Genomic DNA, 16,473 nt, shown 5'->3' on the forward strand with positions numbered 1-16,473 from the left:
GGCTCTCAAACTAACTCACTGTTTACAGTAAGGATTTCATACTTTTATATTTTCAATATCAAGCTTGTGATATTGTCTCTCTCTTTCCTGACATTTGTGTCAGGTAGCAGCAGTGCAGGTCCTGGTAGCCCAACTGTACCGTACCGTACTCAACTGTACCGCTGGTGTTTATGACCCCTTTTTTGCATGAGTGTAGCCTGGACCACGTACATGCGTATAGCGGCCCTGCACTACCTCCTCCAAACCATCCGTCTGTCTCCAGGTGGGTTGAGCGTGAACGCAAGTCTGTGTGGAGGTAACATTTTCTGTCTGTCTGTCTTCCTTCAAAAAGATCCCCTCTCTTGCTGTGTTTCCATCCATTTGTACTAATACACCATTTGCAGTTGCCAATACTGTATACAGTCTGTTGCACATATCATCAAGTTTATTTTACTTTTTAAACACTACCATTGATTTGAGACCACAGTTGACACATTTGATTTTTTATTAAGAATCATCTTTATATGTAGGGATGTAACGATATCCAAACATCACGATACGATATTATCACGATATGCAGGTCACAATACGATAATTATCGCAACATTGTGGGGAGGTTAGCAATACAAAAAAAATATATATTGTAAAAAAAAAAAAAGAGCTGATACTGAAAAAAACACATAATATTGTGCTTTTGTACAATACAGCAATGAAAAATTATAAAAATATGATAAATATTATATATATATAAATACAATACATCTATATTAGGCACTTACTTTCTCATGCAAGCACACATTGAGTTCCTACACATAATGACTCGCTTCAAAAGCATATTACATTCCCCTTCATCTTACTATTAGTGTGGACCTTAAACATAGAAGGGCCAAAATATGCCTTGTGAAAATTAAACTGCACTAAAAAAACTAGCCACCAGAGGGTGCTAGAACTGCACAAATGGAAATCAACCCGACTTTTTTTTTTTTTTTTTTTTATACAGATGTGCTGCTTTTAATATCGTGACATGACGACGACGATATGTTGTGGCAGTTTTAATATTGTGATATCACAATATTGCCGTTGTCGTTACATCCCTATTTATATGTACTAATAATGTAGTTGAATGTACTACATAATCTGGCATTATGGCCACAAACGTGTGGTGCATGATTTGTTTTTTATCTACAGAAAGGGGTTCTTAAAGATTTTGAGACCTCCTCAGAATATCTAACGCCAATTAAACATAATTACCATGTCTACCCCTAAATGCCATGAGAAGTAAAAGGTTGCCTATTTTTGAGGGGGGAAAAAGGTGCAAATTCATATTTTTGAGAAAAACAATTGTAATGAGAATTGTAATATTGACAAAAACAGACACATTTTGTCATTTTTTTCAAGCTATATATGAAAGTCAAAGTTTAAATTAGGTTGAAAAAAAGTCAATTTCTAATTTGATTGAATTGCCTTTTTTTTTTCTACCCACAGTTTGAGATTTATACTTACTGGTCAGTATTATCTTTTCTTGTATAATGTGGTTTTTCATTTTGCCTTTCTAAAGACACTTAATGCATGTTTACCAATGGAAACACATTTTAAAACACCATTTTAATTTTTTTATGCATTATTTTCTTTTATTTGTATCTTATTTTTTTCTTAATGGAAACACTCTCTGTCTCTTCTCTGCCTTGGCAGCGATGCCCACAAGCTCGGGGGTTTGTATATTTGTGTGCGTGTGTTATTATTTCATCTTAACATCATGCCTCATGTTCAAAAAGACAGCAGCTGCTCTCAAACTGTGTTTGAGCATAGAGCCCAGTGGTCAAAAAAATGCAAAGAATATAGACAATTTGTCAATTGTCCAGAAAAAAAAATAAATAAATTTCCTTGAATGTGAAGTGATTGAGCAGCATATGACCTATATGAAACGTTGATTATCATAATGTGATGGGGGGGGGGGGGGTGAAAAAAAGTATTTAAACTGACTACGAATGCAACATTTTTATCTTGCATTCTCCATTTATGTGAAGGAATCACTCATTTTATGTAATTCATTTTGACGTACGTAGTGGATTACTATTGAAAAATTCATACTTGGATTGATATCAAAGCTGCTATTTGAAAATATAATGTTAAGGATTGAAGGCAACATGCGGTTGGATGTATCTCACAGTGGGACCAATACAACATATCTCGTTAAAAGATCACACATTGCTTATTATTATTGTTTTATGTTGTGTATGAAATGGTAGCAAATAGTGCCAAATTGTGACGTGCTTTTCTATTGTAGCAAAATGGCCAACACATCGAGCTCTGTGGTGTGTGTGTGCGTGTGTGTGTACTTGGTCACCCAACTGTGTTCCAGGTATAGCTTGCACGCATCATTAGGTTGGCAGGTCACAATAAGGGAGCTCATTAAAGTGCTCGCTAAAACCTCCAGTAACAGATCTAGTTTTGATCCGCTGGCACGGAAGTTCACAGTGGACTTTATTTTTAACTGTTGCAGGTGGGAAGGCTGCAGAGTTCTTGTTTTTTCTTTTTTTTTTTTTACCTGCCCAGGCTGCATGTTGACAACTTGCTCAGCCAATACAAGCAGACTGTGGTCAGAGAAGGGGACGTTCGTAGTTTGATTTTGTAGCATTTTGGATAGAACAACACAAAATTGCCAACACAAACTGGGACCAGGAAATTGCATCAAACTGATGCACTTATCAGCACAAATTGACAAAATTCTGTTGACACTAAAATGTTTATTCTTTCTTAACAGTCCCAAATATCCATATTTGGTGTACTTTTACAAGAATGTCATAGGCTAACCATAAAAAGGGATACACATATCCACATTACAACAGTCATGTTTTTTTTATGCTATAGCTTTGATGTAGCCTCTGAACTGAAGAGAATGCATGAAGCAATGGTAGTTATTACAAAAACGACCATCAGGTGGCAGCATAGTACAAGAAATCAACCAGGGCAAGTTGGAAAACAAGCTGTTTCCACCACTGTTTGAAACAGATTTGTGAATAATGATGAAACTTCACCTATATTCTAATGCTAATTGCTGCAAAACAGAAACAAATAGAAATGTACTTTTTTCCCGATGAAAGAAGAGACACAGCTTCTGACATGAAGAGGGTGGTCGTTATTACAAAAAAACGGCCAACAGATGGCAGCAGAGTATAAGAGATCAGTCAGGGCCATGTTGCAACAAGCTCTTTTTGACAGTGTTTTGTGAATGTTGATGAAATTTAGCTATAATCTAATGCCAATTGCTGCAAAACAGATACAAATATACTTTTTTCCTGATGAAAGAAGAGACTTTAATCTTTCTTTTGGTAGGTTCTATGTTTTTTAAAGTCCAAATCCAGTAAAACAACCGGAGCGAACGGGGTCCGAGCTCTTGTTAGTTCAATTTATGACTTCATATAAGATCAACTTGTGTTTGCGTGTATGCACGTGTGTTGCCTTTCTAAAAGTGTTTTTAATAGTGTTAACACACAAAGACCTTTGTTTACTACAAAGCTATCCAAATATAATCTTGTATGCTCTTCATATCTCGGAAACAATGTGCACTATGTTTGCATGTACAGTTTTACAAAGGATGCACCAGTTCCTTTTCTTTTTGTGAAATACAACTGTGTTTTCAAGTATATAATGTGGAAAAATCATTGTACAAAAATGGCCTTAACTGATTTTTTCTGGAAATTGTGTGATGCCTTGTCTTGAGATAGGATTTTGTGTCAGTGCTCTATTGCGTTCTGGCGTGATTTCTTTTGCACACTTAGTGTGTAATTTTTTTGGGGAGCGGTGGATATGATTTTATTTTTATTTTTTTTATTTTTTTTTTATTTGTTAACAGTGATTAATAATCAGAGAAAGCATGACTGAATACTGATTGTCTTATTACATAGATGACTATTTCTGTATTGAACAATGTTTTTTAACAAAAATAAAATAAAAATATTCATATCAATAACTATCTGTGAATGAGGTCGACACATGCAAGAGTCAATTAGTGAACTCTAATGCATCCAGGAGACAAAAATAACAACTGAGCTGTTATTAAAAAAAAAAAAAAAAAAACAACTTAAATGGGTGATCTCAGTGATTCGGTTCCTGTTTAATCTTATGCCGGCATTACTAAGTTTTTTTTTTTTGTTTTTTTACTTTTCGGTAACACTTGGAGAAGCACCAGATGGCGTGTATAAGTAGTTGCCATTGGTGTCCAAAGCTAAAGCAACACTTATGCACATGGGTGGCAAAAGTAATCACACCCCATACTTAAGTTGAAGTACAAGATGGTATTTCCACACGTCAACCTTCACGTGTGAATCGAGGCTGCCATTCACATGACAACCTCATTCGACGCTACTGTCAATATCACACGAAAAAGTAACACAAAAATGTGTATTTACACCAAACTGGAGTGCCTCAGGTTGCCGTAAATAGCTTCATTTTCCCAGCATCCTTTGAGGCCACGGGAGGCTAGATTGATGGAGAGGCGCGGTGGGGAAAGAAAGTGCTAATATCGCTGTCAATCAAACATCTGATGTGAGAGAGAGAGAGAGAGAGAGACGCCTTTTCTAGACACATATGTAATATTTTATTATTAAAATGAACAGACAGATTCCTTTGCTCCTTAATTGTTTAAACTTTTGACTGGAATGATTACATGGTGATTAGTGTAGACAAAAGGTCATGTCATTTTTTGGAATACTTAAAAAAGAAAAAGAAAGACGGGACGGCTTGACTGAGTCAAATGAACACTGCTTTCTCTGTCAAGCAGGGGCGCAATTATGTGCGCTTGTCACTTCCTGACATGGCCTCTGTTGCCAAGCAACACGCCAATGAGACGCTGCAAAAGTGGGAGCTTGATTGAATATTTGCCCAGGACAAAATAAAAAGAAAGACAAAGGAAAATTGATGGATTTTTAATTTAAAGAATCACCACTCTAGTGTGACTGGATAGCCTACGCCTCTTTTTATTTTTTTAATTTTAAATCCATTCTAAGTTTTTATTATTTTTTTCGTTGACAAGCGACATGACTGTAGGCAGCTTTCATAATTACTCTACCATTAAAAAAAAAAACATCAAAACACATCATTTAGCCTCTCCACCCGCTGTACTCCCACGGTTCTTTTTATAAATAGAACATTTTCTTGTAAACTGTAATTGTTTTGTTATCGCTGCTGTGAGATGGCACGTAACTGCTGTCGTCAGGGACTTACAGTCATGATATATATATATATATATATATATATATATATATATATATATATATATATATAAATTCCGTTTTTTCAAAAATGACTCATTTCGTGCATTTAAGATTGAATACAATTTTATTGAATTTACAGTTTAAAAAAATCCATCCAAATCCTGCCAATCTTCCATCCATTAGCACCCGTAAAGAAATAAAGAGTTGCGTTTTATTGCAGGACAATTTAAGGATGCTGCGATCCTTTTCTGACGTTGACGGTGAGGTTTGCCTTGTTTAGACACCCAAGCATAGAAAAAAAAAAAAAAAACCTGACTCAGGGATTTTGAGATGCTCAATTATCATTGTTGCACTGCTAATGTGGAGGATATGCGCTTTGTGTCACATCTATTGGCCCTCTGGGCCCCCCTGCTGGCTAAGGAGCAATTGCCCGCCTTGCCTTGCGGCAAACTACACCTCGGACAACAATCATAGGAAGTATTTATTTGGACAGGGGGGAAAAAAAAAAAAAAAAGACAATTGTCCGTAACAAGAGTTAACACTGAATTTGCACAAAATCAACACTACGGTTGCACGTTATATGTCAGGTCTCTTTGATTATACAGTACAAATCTTGTAAAAAAACAAAACAAAACCATTTGGTCTCCATAATCATAATAAAGCCAACCAGAATAAATTACACAATGTGCTCGCATTCAACATCACATGACGACCTTGTTTTGATCTTTCCTCAAACTATCCTGCTCTTCGCTCAAGTTCACCACATGAACCTCTGTGCGGCGGCGCTGTCCGGCCACCGAAACGTCTTGTTGACGAAAACGTAAATGGTGACACCGTTGACGGCCGCGTACAGCGCGAACTCCAGGGCGAGCCTGGCCACGGACGGGAGCGGCATGTGCAGGCGGTACATCAGATACGGGACGATGAAGTAGCGGAATTCCAGCAGCTTCTGCGGGACGGTGGCGGCCAGGAGACAAGCCAGGAAGGCCGCGGTCCAGAAGAGCGAGCGCGACTTGAGCGAGTCCAGGAAGTGCCAGCCGGCGAAGATGTACACGGGAATGAGGAGGAAGCGCAGCACCTCGTGCCGCTGGAAGAACCGCCTCCACACGTAGAAGGTGAAGTGGCGGTTGTCCGCCAGCAGGTACTTGTGGACGGCGGTGAACTTCCACACCATGAGGACGGAAACGACGGTGGCCACGAGGAAGAGGACGGGCCGCTTTTTCATGGCCTGCAGGAAGCGCCGGACGCGGTGGTGACACAGCGAGACGGGAAGGGAGAAGAAGAGGGCGAAGGAGAAGAAGTAGAAGAGCTGTGGGAAGTTGAGGCAGGCTTGGTGGTTGGCGCGGTCGCCCACCACCACGCCGCCGTTCTGCCACACGAAAGCGAGGAACCCCGCCGCCACCAGCGCGTAGGGCCACGCCACCAGCAGCACCGCCTTCACATGAGCGCCGCAAGTAAAGAACTCCACACTAAAAAGGAAAACGCGTTTGGCTCCACTTAGAGAAAGAGGAACGTGAAACGCGGCGGACTTGTCGTCCGACTTTTTGGAATGCGCCGCCCTCCACGCGTCGTCCATGTGGCCGGCCACCAGGGTGCCGGCGCAGAAGGCCACCCACACGATGTTGGTCTGGCGGAAGAGGACGGCGCAGGCGGCGAGCAGCGCCGAGGCCTTGTGGCAGCCGTGGAGCGTCATCAGGTACGTGAAGAGGATGAAGAAGGTGGATCCGGCGTCTGTGTAGTACAGGAAGTTGAAGAAGTAGAGCACGGGGAAGGCGGAGAGCGACAGCGCCGAGAGGATCCGACGAGCGGCTGTTCGCGTCTGGACGGGAAACAGACAAGTGAAAGTTGCGTCTCATACCAAATTAACTGAAAAATGTATTTAAAAAAAAAACAAACAATAAAATCTGCTTCATTTCAGTTGGCCAGTTGTGATGCTGATAAAAACTTCACCTTCTCCTTCGGGTGTAACCTGCAAATGAGCCGGTAGAGCAGGTAGAGGTTGCCGCAGTTGAAGAGGAGGTTGATGAAGCGCAGCATGGCCGTGGAGCACACCACTTCGCCCGTCATGTCGGCGAGTCGCACCACGGGCTTGATGATGCCCACGGAGACCAGGTAGAGGCCTGGGAGGGTGGTGATCATCGGGTCCCACTGTGCATAAAGAAAAAAAAATAAAATAAAAACATTAGGGCTGTAAAGGAGAGGACATTTTCCAGTACATTTTATTGAGATTTTATAACTGGTTATAAGTATGTTTATTGTAACATAATGAATAATAATTGTTAGTAATATTTCATTGCATCCTTATTTAATTTTTTACTTAATTCTTTTTTGCACCTTAGAGAAGAATATATCGGTGAATTTAATCACTGATAGAGTCATTTGTTTACACGCACACACAAAAAAAAGAACGCCCAAGGTTGTATTATGGAAATTGTAGTACAAATGCGATTTTTTTTTTCATGGTTAAAGTAAATGAGACTGCAATCTCAAATGATGCAGTTACAAAAACATATTGCTTGGATAATTTCGTAATTTGAATATCTTTGCATGAAATGGTGGCTCAAAACTCGCGCTGTCTCCGGATGAGCACCGTTAGCTAATCCGCTAGTCACTCCACCAAAATTTGAGATAAAACAATTTTACCTGATTGAATTTCCCGTGGCAATATTTTTGAGCTTGGGGCACATGGAAAATCTCGTCCATGTAGGGCTCTCGTTGCTCCCGGGTGACTTTGGAGAAGAGCAGGCAGGACACCAGAAAGTTGGTGCTGCACAACGCGGTGAAGATGTAGCCTTCGAATTTATCCATTTTCTACACGCGATGTAATCGCTAAACGCAATTGCTACAAGAAACAAACTATTAAAACTGTTAGCGTGTTGTTTACCTGCATTACTACAATATGCGCAAATGAAAAGTCCTTAAAAATAATGCATGGGTTGCCCATTGTTTAGGTTACAGACGCGGAACGGAAGCGCTATTGTTGACAGCGAGTGATGCAGTTTCAAAATAGGCTCGATGTGGAACATGTGCTACGTGTTGCTTCCTAGATGTTTGCTGCACTCGCTATTAGTTTAATATAGACGAATTACCGAGCACAATAACATCTAGCATATGTACAGAATTTAATGTAACGCCTGTGAGCACAATATAATTCCAACCTTATTAAAATGACTTTTATACAGTTGTTTTTCCTCAAGTCCATTCTTCCGGTGTTGCAGTATTTTTGGTCCCCTGCGCAACCTTAACTCGGGCGCGGTGTTCTTTTTCCCCCCAATGTGTTCGTTATTGATTTAAAAACATAAATACGTAAAATGCATTTATCTCAGACTCTAGAACTTTTCCCCGAACTCAACGTGACGCAGATTCTTTTTAAAGAGGTCCAAAATGCTGCCGAACTACGGCAAAATGCCGTAGAAGGAAAAATAAAAGGTGCTCTGATCAAGCCCACTATGGTGAGTTTCAAGTTTAGAGAATTTTCATTAAATCTGTTCGTCATTAAGCTTTTTTACCTTTTATTTTCCCTTCGTTTTAGCTGCTGAGTCCTTTCCAAGTGGTGGTGGCTGCAAATAAGGCTGTGCATTTGCAGAAAATCAATCAAATGAAGACAAGAAGCTTATTTTCAGAGATCATCTTCAACCTGTCACCTACTAATAACGTAAGTTTGCACTTCTTAATATTTAACAACTGCTATTTTGTTGGACCTGAGCAAATAATCCCTTGAAACAGATCTCAGAAGCCTTCAAAAGATTTGGCACCGCGGATGGTGACAACTCCATCCTGGTGGTCCTGGTCCACAACAAAGAAGAATCGCACCTGGTGGGGGACATCGCGACCAAAGTGGATGGACTGCAGATTCCAGTGGACGACATTTCCACTTTGTCAGACCTTGAAAAGATTAAAAAGGTATTGTCCAATCATGGACACGTTTGTCCCAATGGATTAAACCCTCATCTTTCCATTTGTCTTGTCTTTCAGCTGTACAAAGTCAGTCCTCAGGAGGAAAAGTGTGGCACTATTCTGGATGCAGTCATATGCAGAATGGCCACCAAGGATGTAATGTAACTTCAATAAGACCCTCATCTGTCCATACAGAGTATTGTTTATTTGTCCTGAATTAGGATGAAATTAATAGGTTTACGCTTTTCTCTTTTCCTTGTCTCAATACAAACAAACATGTCAACAAGACAGATTTCATGTGCTTTGTTTGTTATAAAAATGTGTTTTTGACACGTCAGCGATCGTCTTCTATTACGGAGTGAATTTCACAATTGTCAGTCCGGGTCCGGGAAGTTTGCGAACTCGTCCTTGCCAATGTTGCCGCCGCTGAGGACGCACACGACGTCCCTCCCCTCGAGTCGGGGTATTTTGGCGGCGGCGATGGCGGCGAAGGCGGCCGAACCGGACGGCTCCACCACCAGGCCCGCTCGGTACAGCGTCGACACGGCCGCCTTGATGTCGTCGTCGCTCACCAGGACGATTTCCTCCACGTAGCGCTGGCACAGCTCGTAGGGGAGCTTGCCTGATTTAAGATCAAATCAAGAAAAAAATTATGCCATGAGATTGCGCGTTTGTGTGTGAGAATTCAAGATATTAAAAGCAAGTTTGTATGAATGAAGTCCCCTTCAAGAGATCCTGTCGAGATTATGTTCTAATTTATTTGAGATAACTTACAATCAGGGATTTCTTTTCAGATACTTCCACTAAAAAAAAATCTTTTGATTAAATTAAACGTGAATGTTCATATTGCACTACCTGCAAATGGCGGTGCAAGTCCTGATGCAATGCTGCTTGCGTCCATGCCCACCGGCTTCTTCTGGATGAAGCTCTTGTACATGGTGCAGGCTGAAGTCAAACATTCACATCAGCCATGACTTAAGCTGTATGGCTCATTTTAACAATTGGAAGACATTTTTCTCTTATACCTCCTTCTGGCTCCACACCGTAGATTCGGGTCTTGTCACATCCCGACAGCTTGACTGCAGCAGCCACTCCGGCCAGCAACCCCCCTCCTCCGCAGCATACCGCCACAACATCAGGCTCAGGCACCACCTCCAGGACCTCCAGACCCAAACTACACATACACACGCACAGTTAAACCTCATCCACTTGTATGTTTCATATTGGGAGTACCTTGCATGTCCCGCGATGAGATCCAGGTCATCGTAAGAGTGCAGGAAGGTCATGTCGTCCTCCTGAACACAACGGTTCACCACGTTCATCAGACAGGAAGTGGGAACTCTCTCCACGCCCACACCAAAACTCTAAAGAGAACAAAACACAACAAAAAAAGTGAGTAAACTGCTGATTTACTTTATGTATTAATGTGCATGACCTCTGACCTGTATGAGGACAGATCTGGACATTGGGGAAGTTTCTGGCATCACCACTTTACCTTTCGACCCGTAGTGTTTTGACGCATATGCAAATGACTTGCCATAATTCCCTGCGGACATGGTGATAAAATTGCCACCCTCTGACCTCCTGGCAAACTGATTAGCCACACCTCTAATTTTAAAGGACCCTGCAATTTAAAAAACAAAACAAAAACAAAAAAAACAACGAGCAGTTACGTTTTATTTAACTTCTAATATAATTTTTTAGTTTTTTTTCATTCCCCGGTCCAAAAGTCTACGAAATCTAACTTAAAAGCACACTCTTGCCTGTTCTCTGCATGTTCTCCAGTTTAATGTGGATACTATGAGCCTTGTTGACAGGCAGGGTGGTCTGGCTCCATGGGATCATGGGGGTGGTGATGACACCCAATGGGCTTCTCCTCACTGTCTCCCTGGCTTCTAGTAGAAGATCCAGGGTGACGCTGTCTGCAGACACCTCACCCATCTGCTCAAAACAATGTAAATCCACCATTTAAAAAAAAATAGACAGTTCCGGGTAATTTTTACTTTTAAACTCGTTAAAAAAATAAATTAATTGATTAAATTCCACTCACCTTTATTCATAAAGACTCAATAATGTTTCTGCATTTCGCTGCTCCGTGGCGGTGTTACAATATTTTTCTTCCCCCCGTGAGGAAAAGGTTCCGGAGTGATTGGGGTTTCAAGTGGGACATTAAATCGTAATGGACTACAATCATGGCTGTGCTCAGTAGCGACACATGAGACATTTAAGCTAATTTCTTTTTACTTCTAACAGGTACGTGAGCGGAATTAGTTGAAGAAGATGGGTGTTATACGGCACGTGGTGTGCGCCATGTCAGGCGGCGTTGACAGCTCCGTCGCGGCCTTGCTGCTGAAGAAAAGAGGTGGGTCGAAGTCACATTGACATCTAATGACCGGCCACTTCATTAGGTACACCACCACTATTGACATCGCATACACAAATGAACAAACTTAAGTCATTCTCTCTCTTTTTTGGGGGGGGATAATTGAATGTTGGTCATTTCAGGTTACAACGTGACTGGGGTTTTCATGAAGAATTGGGACTCCCTGGATGAAAGTGGAGTGTGCACCACAGAGAAGGACTGCGAGGATGCCTACAAAGTGTGCCAGATGTTGGGCATCCCCTTCCATCAAGTGTCGTATGTTAAGGAATACTGGCACGAGGTTTTCAGGTATTCAAAATGTTAACATTAAATGTTATCATCTCATTTTCCTGCAATCTAATTGTGGTCTTCTGCACCTTTTCAGTAATCTGTTAAAGGAGTATGAGAAAGGAAGGACACCAAATCCAGATATACTCTGCAATAAGCATATTAAATTCAACCATTTTCACAAGTATGCAATCATAACTCTAGGTATGTTGCAGTCTACAAATGTGAGCACCTTTTTTTGGCTTAAGGTCCACATTTTTTTTTTTTTTAAATATAACTAATTAAATGTATATAATAGTCTATTTTATGGATTATTTTGTTATAATTTTGAAACCCATCTGTTATGTTTGTTTCTTGGGTACAACCAAAACATTTATGGATCTTACTTTGTTTTTGTGTTTTTTAATAAGTTGTCTGATAAAAAAAAAAAAAAAAAAAAAAAAACAACTGATAAAAATATATAAGTTCATTGTATGTTTTCAACAAGAGAAATAGTGCAAATAATGCGCTTCTAATTTCCCAACTCTTATTTTCTGCTCCTTAACTCACTACTGGCTTATTCTGTCATTATGCATAGCATCTCATATCATGTAGATTTCAACATCTTTATTATATTTTAAAAAAAATAACCAAGTCACTGCAAATTATGTTTTTTACATTTATCCTACTACCATTTTTTGAGACATTATGACATTTTTCTGTGCGTTTTGACATGCAGGTGCTGACGCCATGGCAACCGGCCACTATGCAAGGACCTCCCAGGAAGACGAGGAGGTCTTCCAGCAGACCCCCAAAACTGGGCCCCTCGTGCTCTTCAGAAATCGATTTGAGCTCCGAAACCGTACGTGTTGCCTTCACTCTGTGATTTTTTTTTTTTTTACACCCTTATTTCTCCTCACCGCTCTGCTCCCACCCCTCTCAACAGCGGTTAGACTGCACAAGGGGGCCGACCTCGTCAAAGACCAGACGTTCTTCCTTAGCCAGATCTCCCAGGATGCCCTGCGGCAGACCTTGTTCCCGCTCGCCGGCCTCACCAAGGACTTTGTGAAAAAGGTGGCGGCTGAAGCGGGCTTTCACCATGTGCTGAAAAAGAAAGAGGTGACTCAAAATAAGAGCGTGTAGAAACCGCATTTGTGTTTAATACCAGATTGTTTATTTCAGAGCATGGGCATCTGTTTCATTGGCGACAGAAACTTTGAAAAGTTTATTCTGGAGGTAAGTTTGATGATGTGTAACTTGATTAGAGCTGCCAAAATGTGGTCGACATTCTGGTTTTTATGGGAAGTTAAGCCGGGATAGTCACAATCTATTCCATTTAACGTCTCCCCCCAGTACCTCGAACCTAAACCTGGTAACTTTGTATCTATTGAGGATGGGAACGTAATGGGCACACACAAAGGTATGTTTTTACAGCTGTGGGCAGCGCGTTTGAATTCAGTGCACCCCTAAATTAATGGCACCTCATTTGACCTCCCCGTCAAGGCTGGTTCACTCTGACGCTGGGCCAGAGGGCGCGGATTGGAGGACAGAGGGATGCTTGGTTTGTGGTGGACAAGGATGTCAATACGGGGGATGTGCTGGTGGTAAGGTTTCTGCGTCAAGCGACTTTTTAAGAACACAAGAAAGAACATCAAATGTTAAAAAAATGGATCCTTAACTCATTCACACCCAAAAACGTGTAACCTTTTGTAATACTTTATCCTGCACTCCCAAAAATGGTTGTATAATTTTTTTTTTGTTAGCATACGGAAGGCTTTGATACAGCTTCTGGTATGAAGAGGTCGCTTAAAGCAATGGTGGTTATTACAAAAAAAAAAAAAAACACATACAGCAGGTGGCAGCAGAGTATAAGAGATCAGCCAGGGCAATGTTACAACAAGCTCTTTTTGACAGTTTTCAACAGGTTTGTAAATAAGGATGAAACCTAGCTATAGGAAACAGATTTTTTTTTTCCTGATGAAAGAAGAGACTCTAATCTTTCTTTTGGTCGCTTCCATGTTTTTATAACAGTACAACAAAATATTCTGTGGCCCTTGCAAAATCAGTCAAAATCCAGTAAAACAGCCGCTAGCGATTTTCACTGGCTTCATTGAAAATGGCTGCGAGTGAATGAGTTAATGGGCGGAGCCGCTAACTTGGATATACAGTGTTCCCTCGTTTACTGCGGGTGTTACGTTCCAAAATCTACATGGGGTAATGGAAATTTGTGTTAATTAAAAAAAATATTTTTTTAAAAAATCAGTTAATTATATGTATTTTTTTTCATTTTGGTATCATTTTTCCTTTATTATAAGTACTTTTTCATTCATAATATATGTTCTTTTTTTTTAATTTGCATTCACTTTTTTCCATTAAAAGTATGTTGTTGTTTTTTTATTACAGTGTACAGCACAGTATGGATTTTTTTTCATTTATGTTTTTTTTGTTTTGGTAAGATTTTTAGTTTATTATGAATGCTTTTTTCATTCAGCATTTGTTTCTTTTTTAAATTTACAGTTTTTTTTTCATTAAAAATGCGTGTTTTTACCTTACTTGTTATACAGCACATTTCCGTAATGCAATGCCGTGCAGCGAGATACGGCCGACCAAAGCCGTCCAGCAAGAACACCTCTCAAAAGTTCTCCCGCCGTGTTTGTCGGCCTTCTATCTCCGAAATGCGATGTAAAAAAAATCCGCGAAACAGCGAGGCCGCGAAAAATGAACCCGCAATAAACGAGGAAACACTGTACTGTCGCACTATTCAAATTTGACTTGCTGAAGAAAAATCAAAACAGTTGACTAATTTCTAATCAATTTCAAACGTCTTTGGCCTCAGGCGCCGTCGACAAATCACCCGTCTCTTTTCCGCGACACCCTGCGGACCGATCGCTTCCACTGGATCGCCGAAGAGCCACCGCCCCAACTGGCCCGGAACAAGATGATGGAATGTCACTTCCGCTTCATCAACCAAATGGCGCTAAGTGGGTGCATTTAACGCTAAAACGAGGGATTTTGATGCAGAAAAAGAAACATGCTTAGTCAGCATATTGTTTTGAGCGCTTTGCAGCTCCATGCACCGTGACCCTCAACATGGACGGCTCTGTGTGGATCTCAGTCGCGCAGCCACTCAGAGCTTTGACACCTGGACAGGTAGTGAATCCATTTCACTTTTCAACTCCTTTCATATATGCGACAAAGTCTTCCTCTCTCTCTAGTTTGCAGTGCTCTATAAAAGCGACGAGTGTCTAGGAAGCGGGAAGATCGTCCAGCTGGGGCCCAGCAACTTTACCATCCAGCGGAGTCGGGAATGTTTGGCAGCGACTCAACTCAGTAAAGACGAGCAGAAGCCAAAACCGATCAGATGACACGGAGTTGTAATTTAAACAAAACATCTTTCTGATGTTACCAAACACTGCATCGTTCAAGTCGGCATAACTAACGTCGGTATATTTATCCTCCTACACCGAAGCGTTACACTGATCCATTTTTAATGAAATGAAACACAAATATAAGTCTCACTAATTTCACTCGTTACTGTCTAAAAAAAAAATACATCCTGACTTTCAATCTTGAGGTGACACAATGTTGCACGGCTCCCTCAGAGTGTGAGAAGAGGCCGACTTTTATAACACTTCTTCAGGGGTTATTGATTTGTTCTCAAGCTATATTTTATTTATGCATCACTTTCAATTATTTGGTAGTGTGTTAAAATAATGTGACAAAAAAAAAAAGTGAAATTGCCCATACATATTTGAACATTCAAAGTTTCCACCCGACCACTATGATACACAATTGCCCCATTCGTTTAGGTTCATTAATTGATGGTAAGATTTACTTTTATTTTTTCCACCCAATTTTCCAATTATTCATGTTGTCTCCAACTGCAAAAATCCTGTCAGAATCCTTTTTTCCCCAAAACCCACTATGATGTATGTTTTATTAATATGTAGTAATATTCTGTGGGGTTTTGCCCATCTAACATGTTTTGTCTCTGTCAGGAAAAAAAAAAGATGACATACATTCAACGGATTAAAATAAATAAGTGAATAAATAAAGAAATGTCAATGTCATGTAATTACATCAATTTCATTATATAACTATTTTACAACTATTTTCCCGCATTATAATGTGAACTTATCACCAGTCATCCATCCAGAGACTGATTATGAAAAGCCCAAAACTCATTTAGGAATATCATTTTATCTTTCTAAAATAATGACCTTTTTTTATTTTTTATTTTTTTTAACTGTTGTGTTATTTATCATCTCAAGATGCCTCTGCTAAAATTGCCAACATCCTCAATGAAAAAGATCATGCAAAATTATTAAAACTATTAGTTATTAATGACCAGGATATATTGAATATTAATTGGTTCAGTTGTTACTGTTTTCTAGGGAAAAAAAGAATTTAAACCATTATTTTTGGAATGTGACGATTTGATATTTTGCTGTTGTCAGTGACTTTTCTCTTAAATAATGCAGATATCAAAGGAACGTGCTATTAAAAATCGTTACTGTCTTTTGAGTTGTTGTGCAGCTTTTGTCCACAACGGGGTGTTATTATACAAGCTAACCCCTCAAGTTGGAGCCAATTGTTGCCTGCTCACATATCCATCTCAATCCATTTTCCTAACCGCTTAACCTTACGAGGGTCGCGGGCATGCTATTATTCCATATTTAATCTGATGAACTCAAATACTGTGCACGGTAAATATACGCCATATATGTACGCCATATATTCAGTTTAGCTTCA

General features: G+C 40.1%; 5 protein-coding genes across 6 annotated transcripts in view; 3 read left to right on the forward strand and 2 right to left on the reverse strand.

The window, feature by feature from the left end:
• Positions 1-3,952, forward strand: part of LOC144003743 (copine-8) — a 61,445-nt gene extending 57,493 nt beyond the window's left edge. Inside the window, exon 20 of the mRNA XM_077500284.1 lies at positions 1-3,952. This exon is cut by the window's left edge and continues 588 nt beyond it. The gene's annotated coding sequence lies outside the window, so the exon portion shown is untranslated.
• Positions 3,953-5,300: 1,348 nt separating this feature from the next.
• alg10 (ALG10 alpha-1,2-mannosyltransferase) lies at positions 5,301-8,213 on the reverse strand. The gene is made up of 3 exons (XM_077500286.1): positions 7,839-8,213; positions 7,146-7,343; positions 5,301-7,014 (listed from the first exon to the last, which is right to left on the reverse strand). Exons 1-3 carry the CDS (start codon positions 8,001-8,003, stop codon positions 5,953-5,955), a joined length of 1,425 nt encoding a protein of 474 aa, XP_077356412.1. The 5' UTR covers positions 8,004-8,213; the 3' UTR covers positions 5,301-5,952.
• A 106-nt stretch (positions 8,214-8,319) lies between these two features.
• On the forward strand, positions 8,320-9,429 carry tprkb (Tp53rk binding protein). The gene is made up of 4 exons (XM_077500290.1): positions 8,320-8,647; positions 8,728-8,850; positions 8,922-9,098; positions 9,171-9,429. The coding sequence occupies exons 1-4, from the start codon at positions 8,507-8,509 to the stop codon at positions 9,255-9,257; spliced, it is 528 nt and encodes a 175-aa protein (XP_077356416.1). The 5' UTR covers positions 8,320-8,506; the 3' UTR covers positions 9,258-9,429.
• Positions 9,277-11,389, reverse strand: LOC144003746 (L-threonine dehydratase catabolic TdcB-like). Its single transcript, XM_077500289.1, has 7 exons — positions 11,143-11,389; positions 10,856-11,033; positions 10,535-10,716; positions 10,326-10,456; positions 10,118-10,266; positions 9,948-10,037; positions 9,277-9,714 (listed from the first exon to the last, which is right to left on the reverse strand). The coding sequence occupies exons 2-7, from the start codon at positions 11,031-11,033 to the stop codon at positions 9,467-9,469; spliced, it is 978 nt and encodes a 325-aa protein (XP_077356415.1). The 5' UTR covers positions 11,143-11,389; the 3' UTR covers positions 9,277-9,466.
• Positions 11,254-16,245, forward strand: trmu (tRNA 5-methylaminomethyl-2-thiouridylate methyltransferase). 2 transcript variants are annotated; one of them, XM_077500287.1, is made up of 11 exons: positions 11,254-11,454; positions 11,598-11,763; positions 11,840-11,946; positions 12,461-12,583; positions 12,668-12,840; positions 12,904-12,957; positions 13,075-13,141; positions 13,225-13,325; positions 14,558-14,702; positions 14,789-14,871; positions 14,937-16,245. In XM_077500287.1, exons 1-11 carry the CDS (start codon positions 11,373-11,375, stop codon positions 15,084-15,086), a joined length of 1,251 nt encoding a protein of 416 aa, XP_077356413.1. In that variant the 5' UTR covers positions 11,254-11,372; the 3' UTR covers positions 15,087-16,245. The 2 variants fall into 2 exon arrangements, with proteins under 2 accessions (XP_077356413.1, XP_077356414.1); XM_077500288.1 differs by lacking the exons at positions 13,075-13,141; positions 13,225-13,325.
• The last annotated feature ends 228 nt before the right edge of the window (positions 16,246-16,473 follow it).

The sequence above is a fragment of the Festucalex cinctus genome, chromosome 16 (genome assembly GCF_051991245.1).
Source record: "Festucalex cinctus isolate MCC-2025b chromosome 16, RoL_Fcin_1.0, whole genome shotgun sequence".
Taxonomy (NCBI): Eukaryota; Metazoa; Chordata; class Actinopteri; order Syngnathiformes; family Syngnathidae; genus Festucalex; species Festucalex cinctus.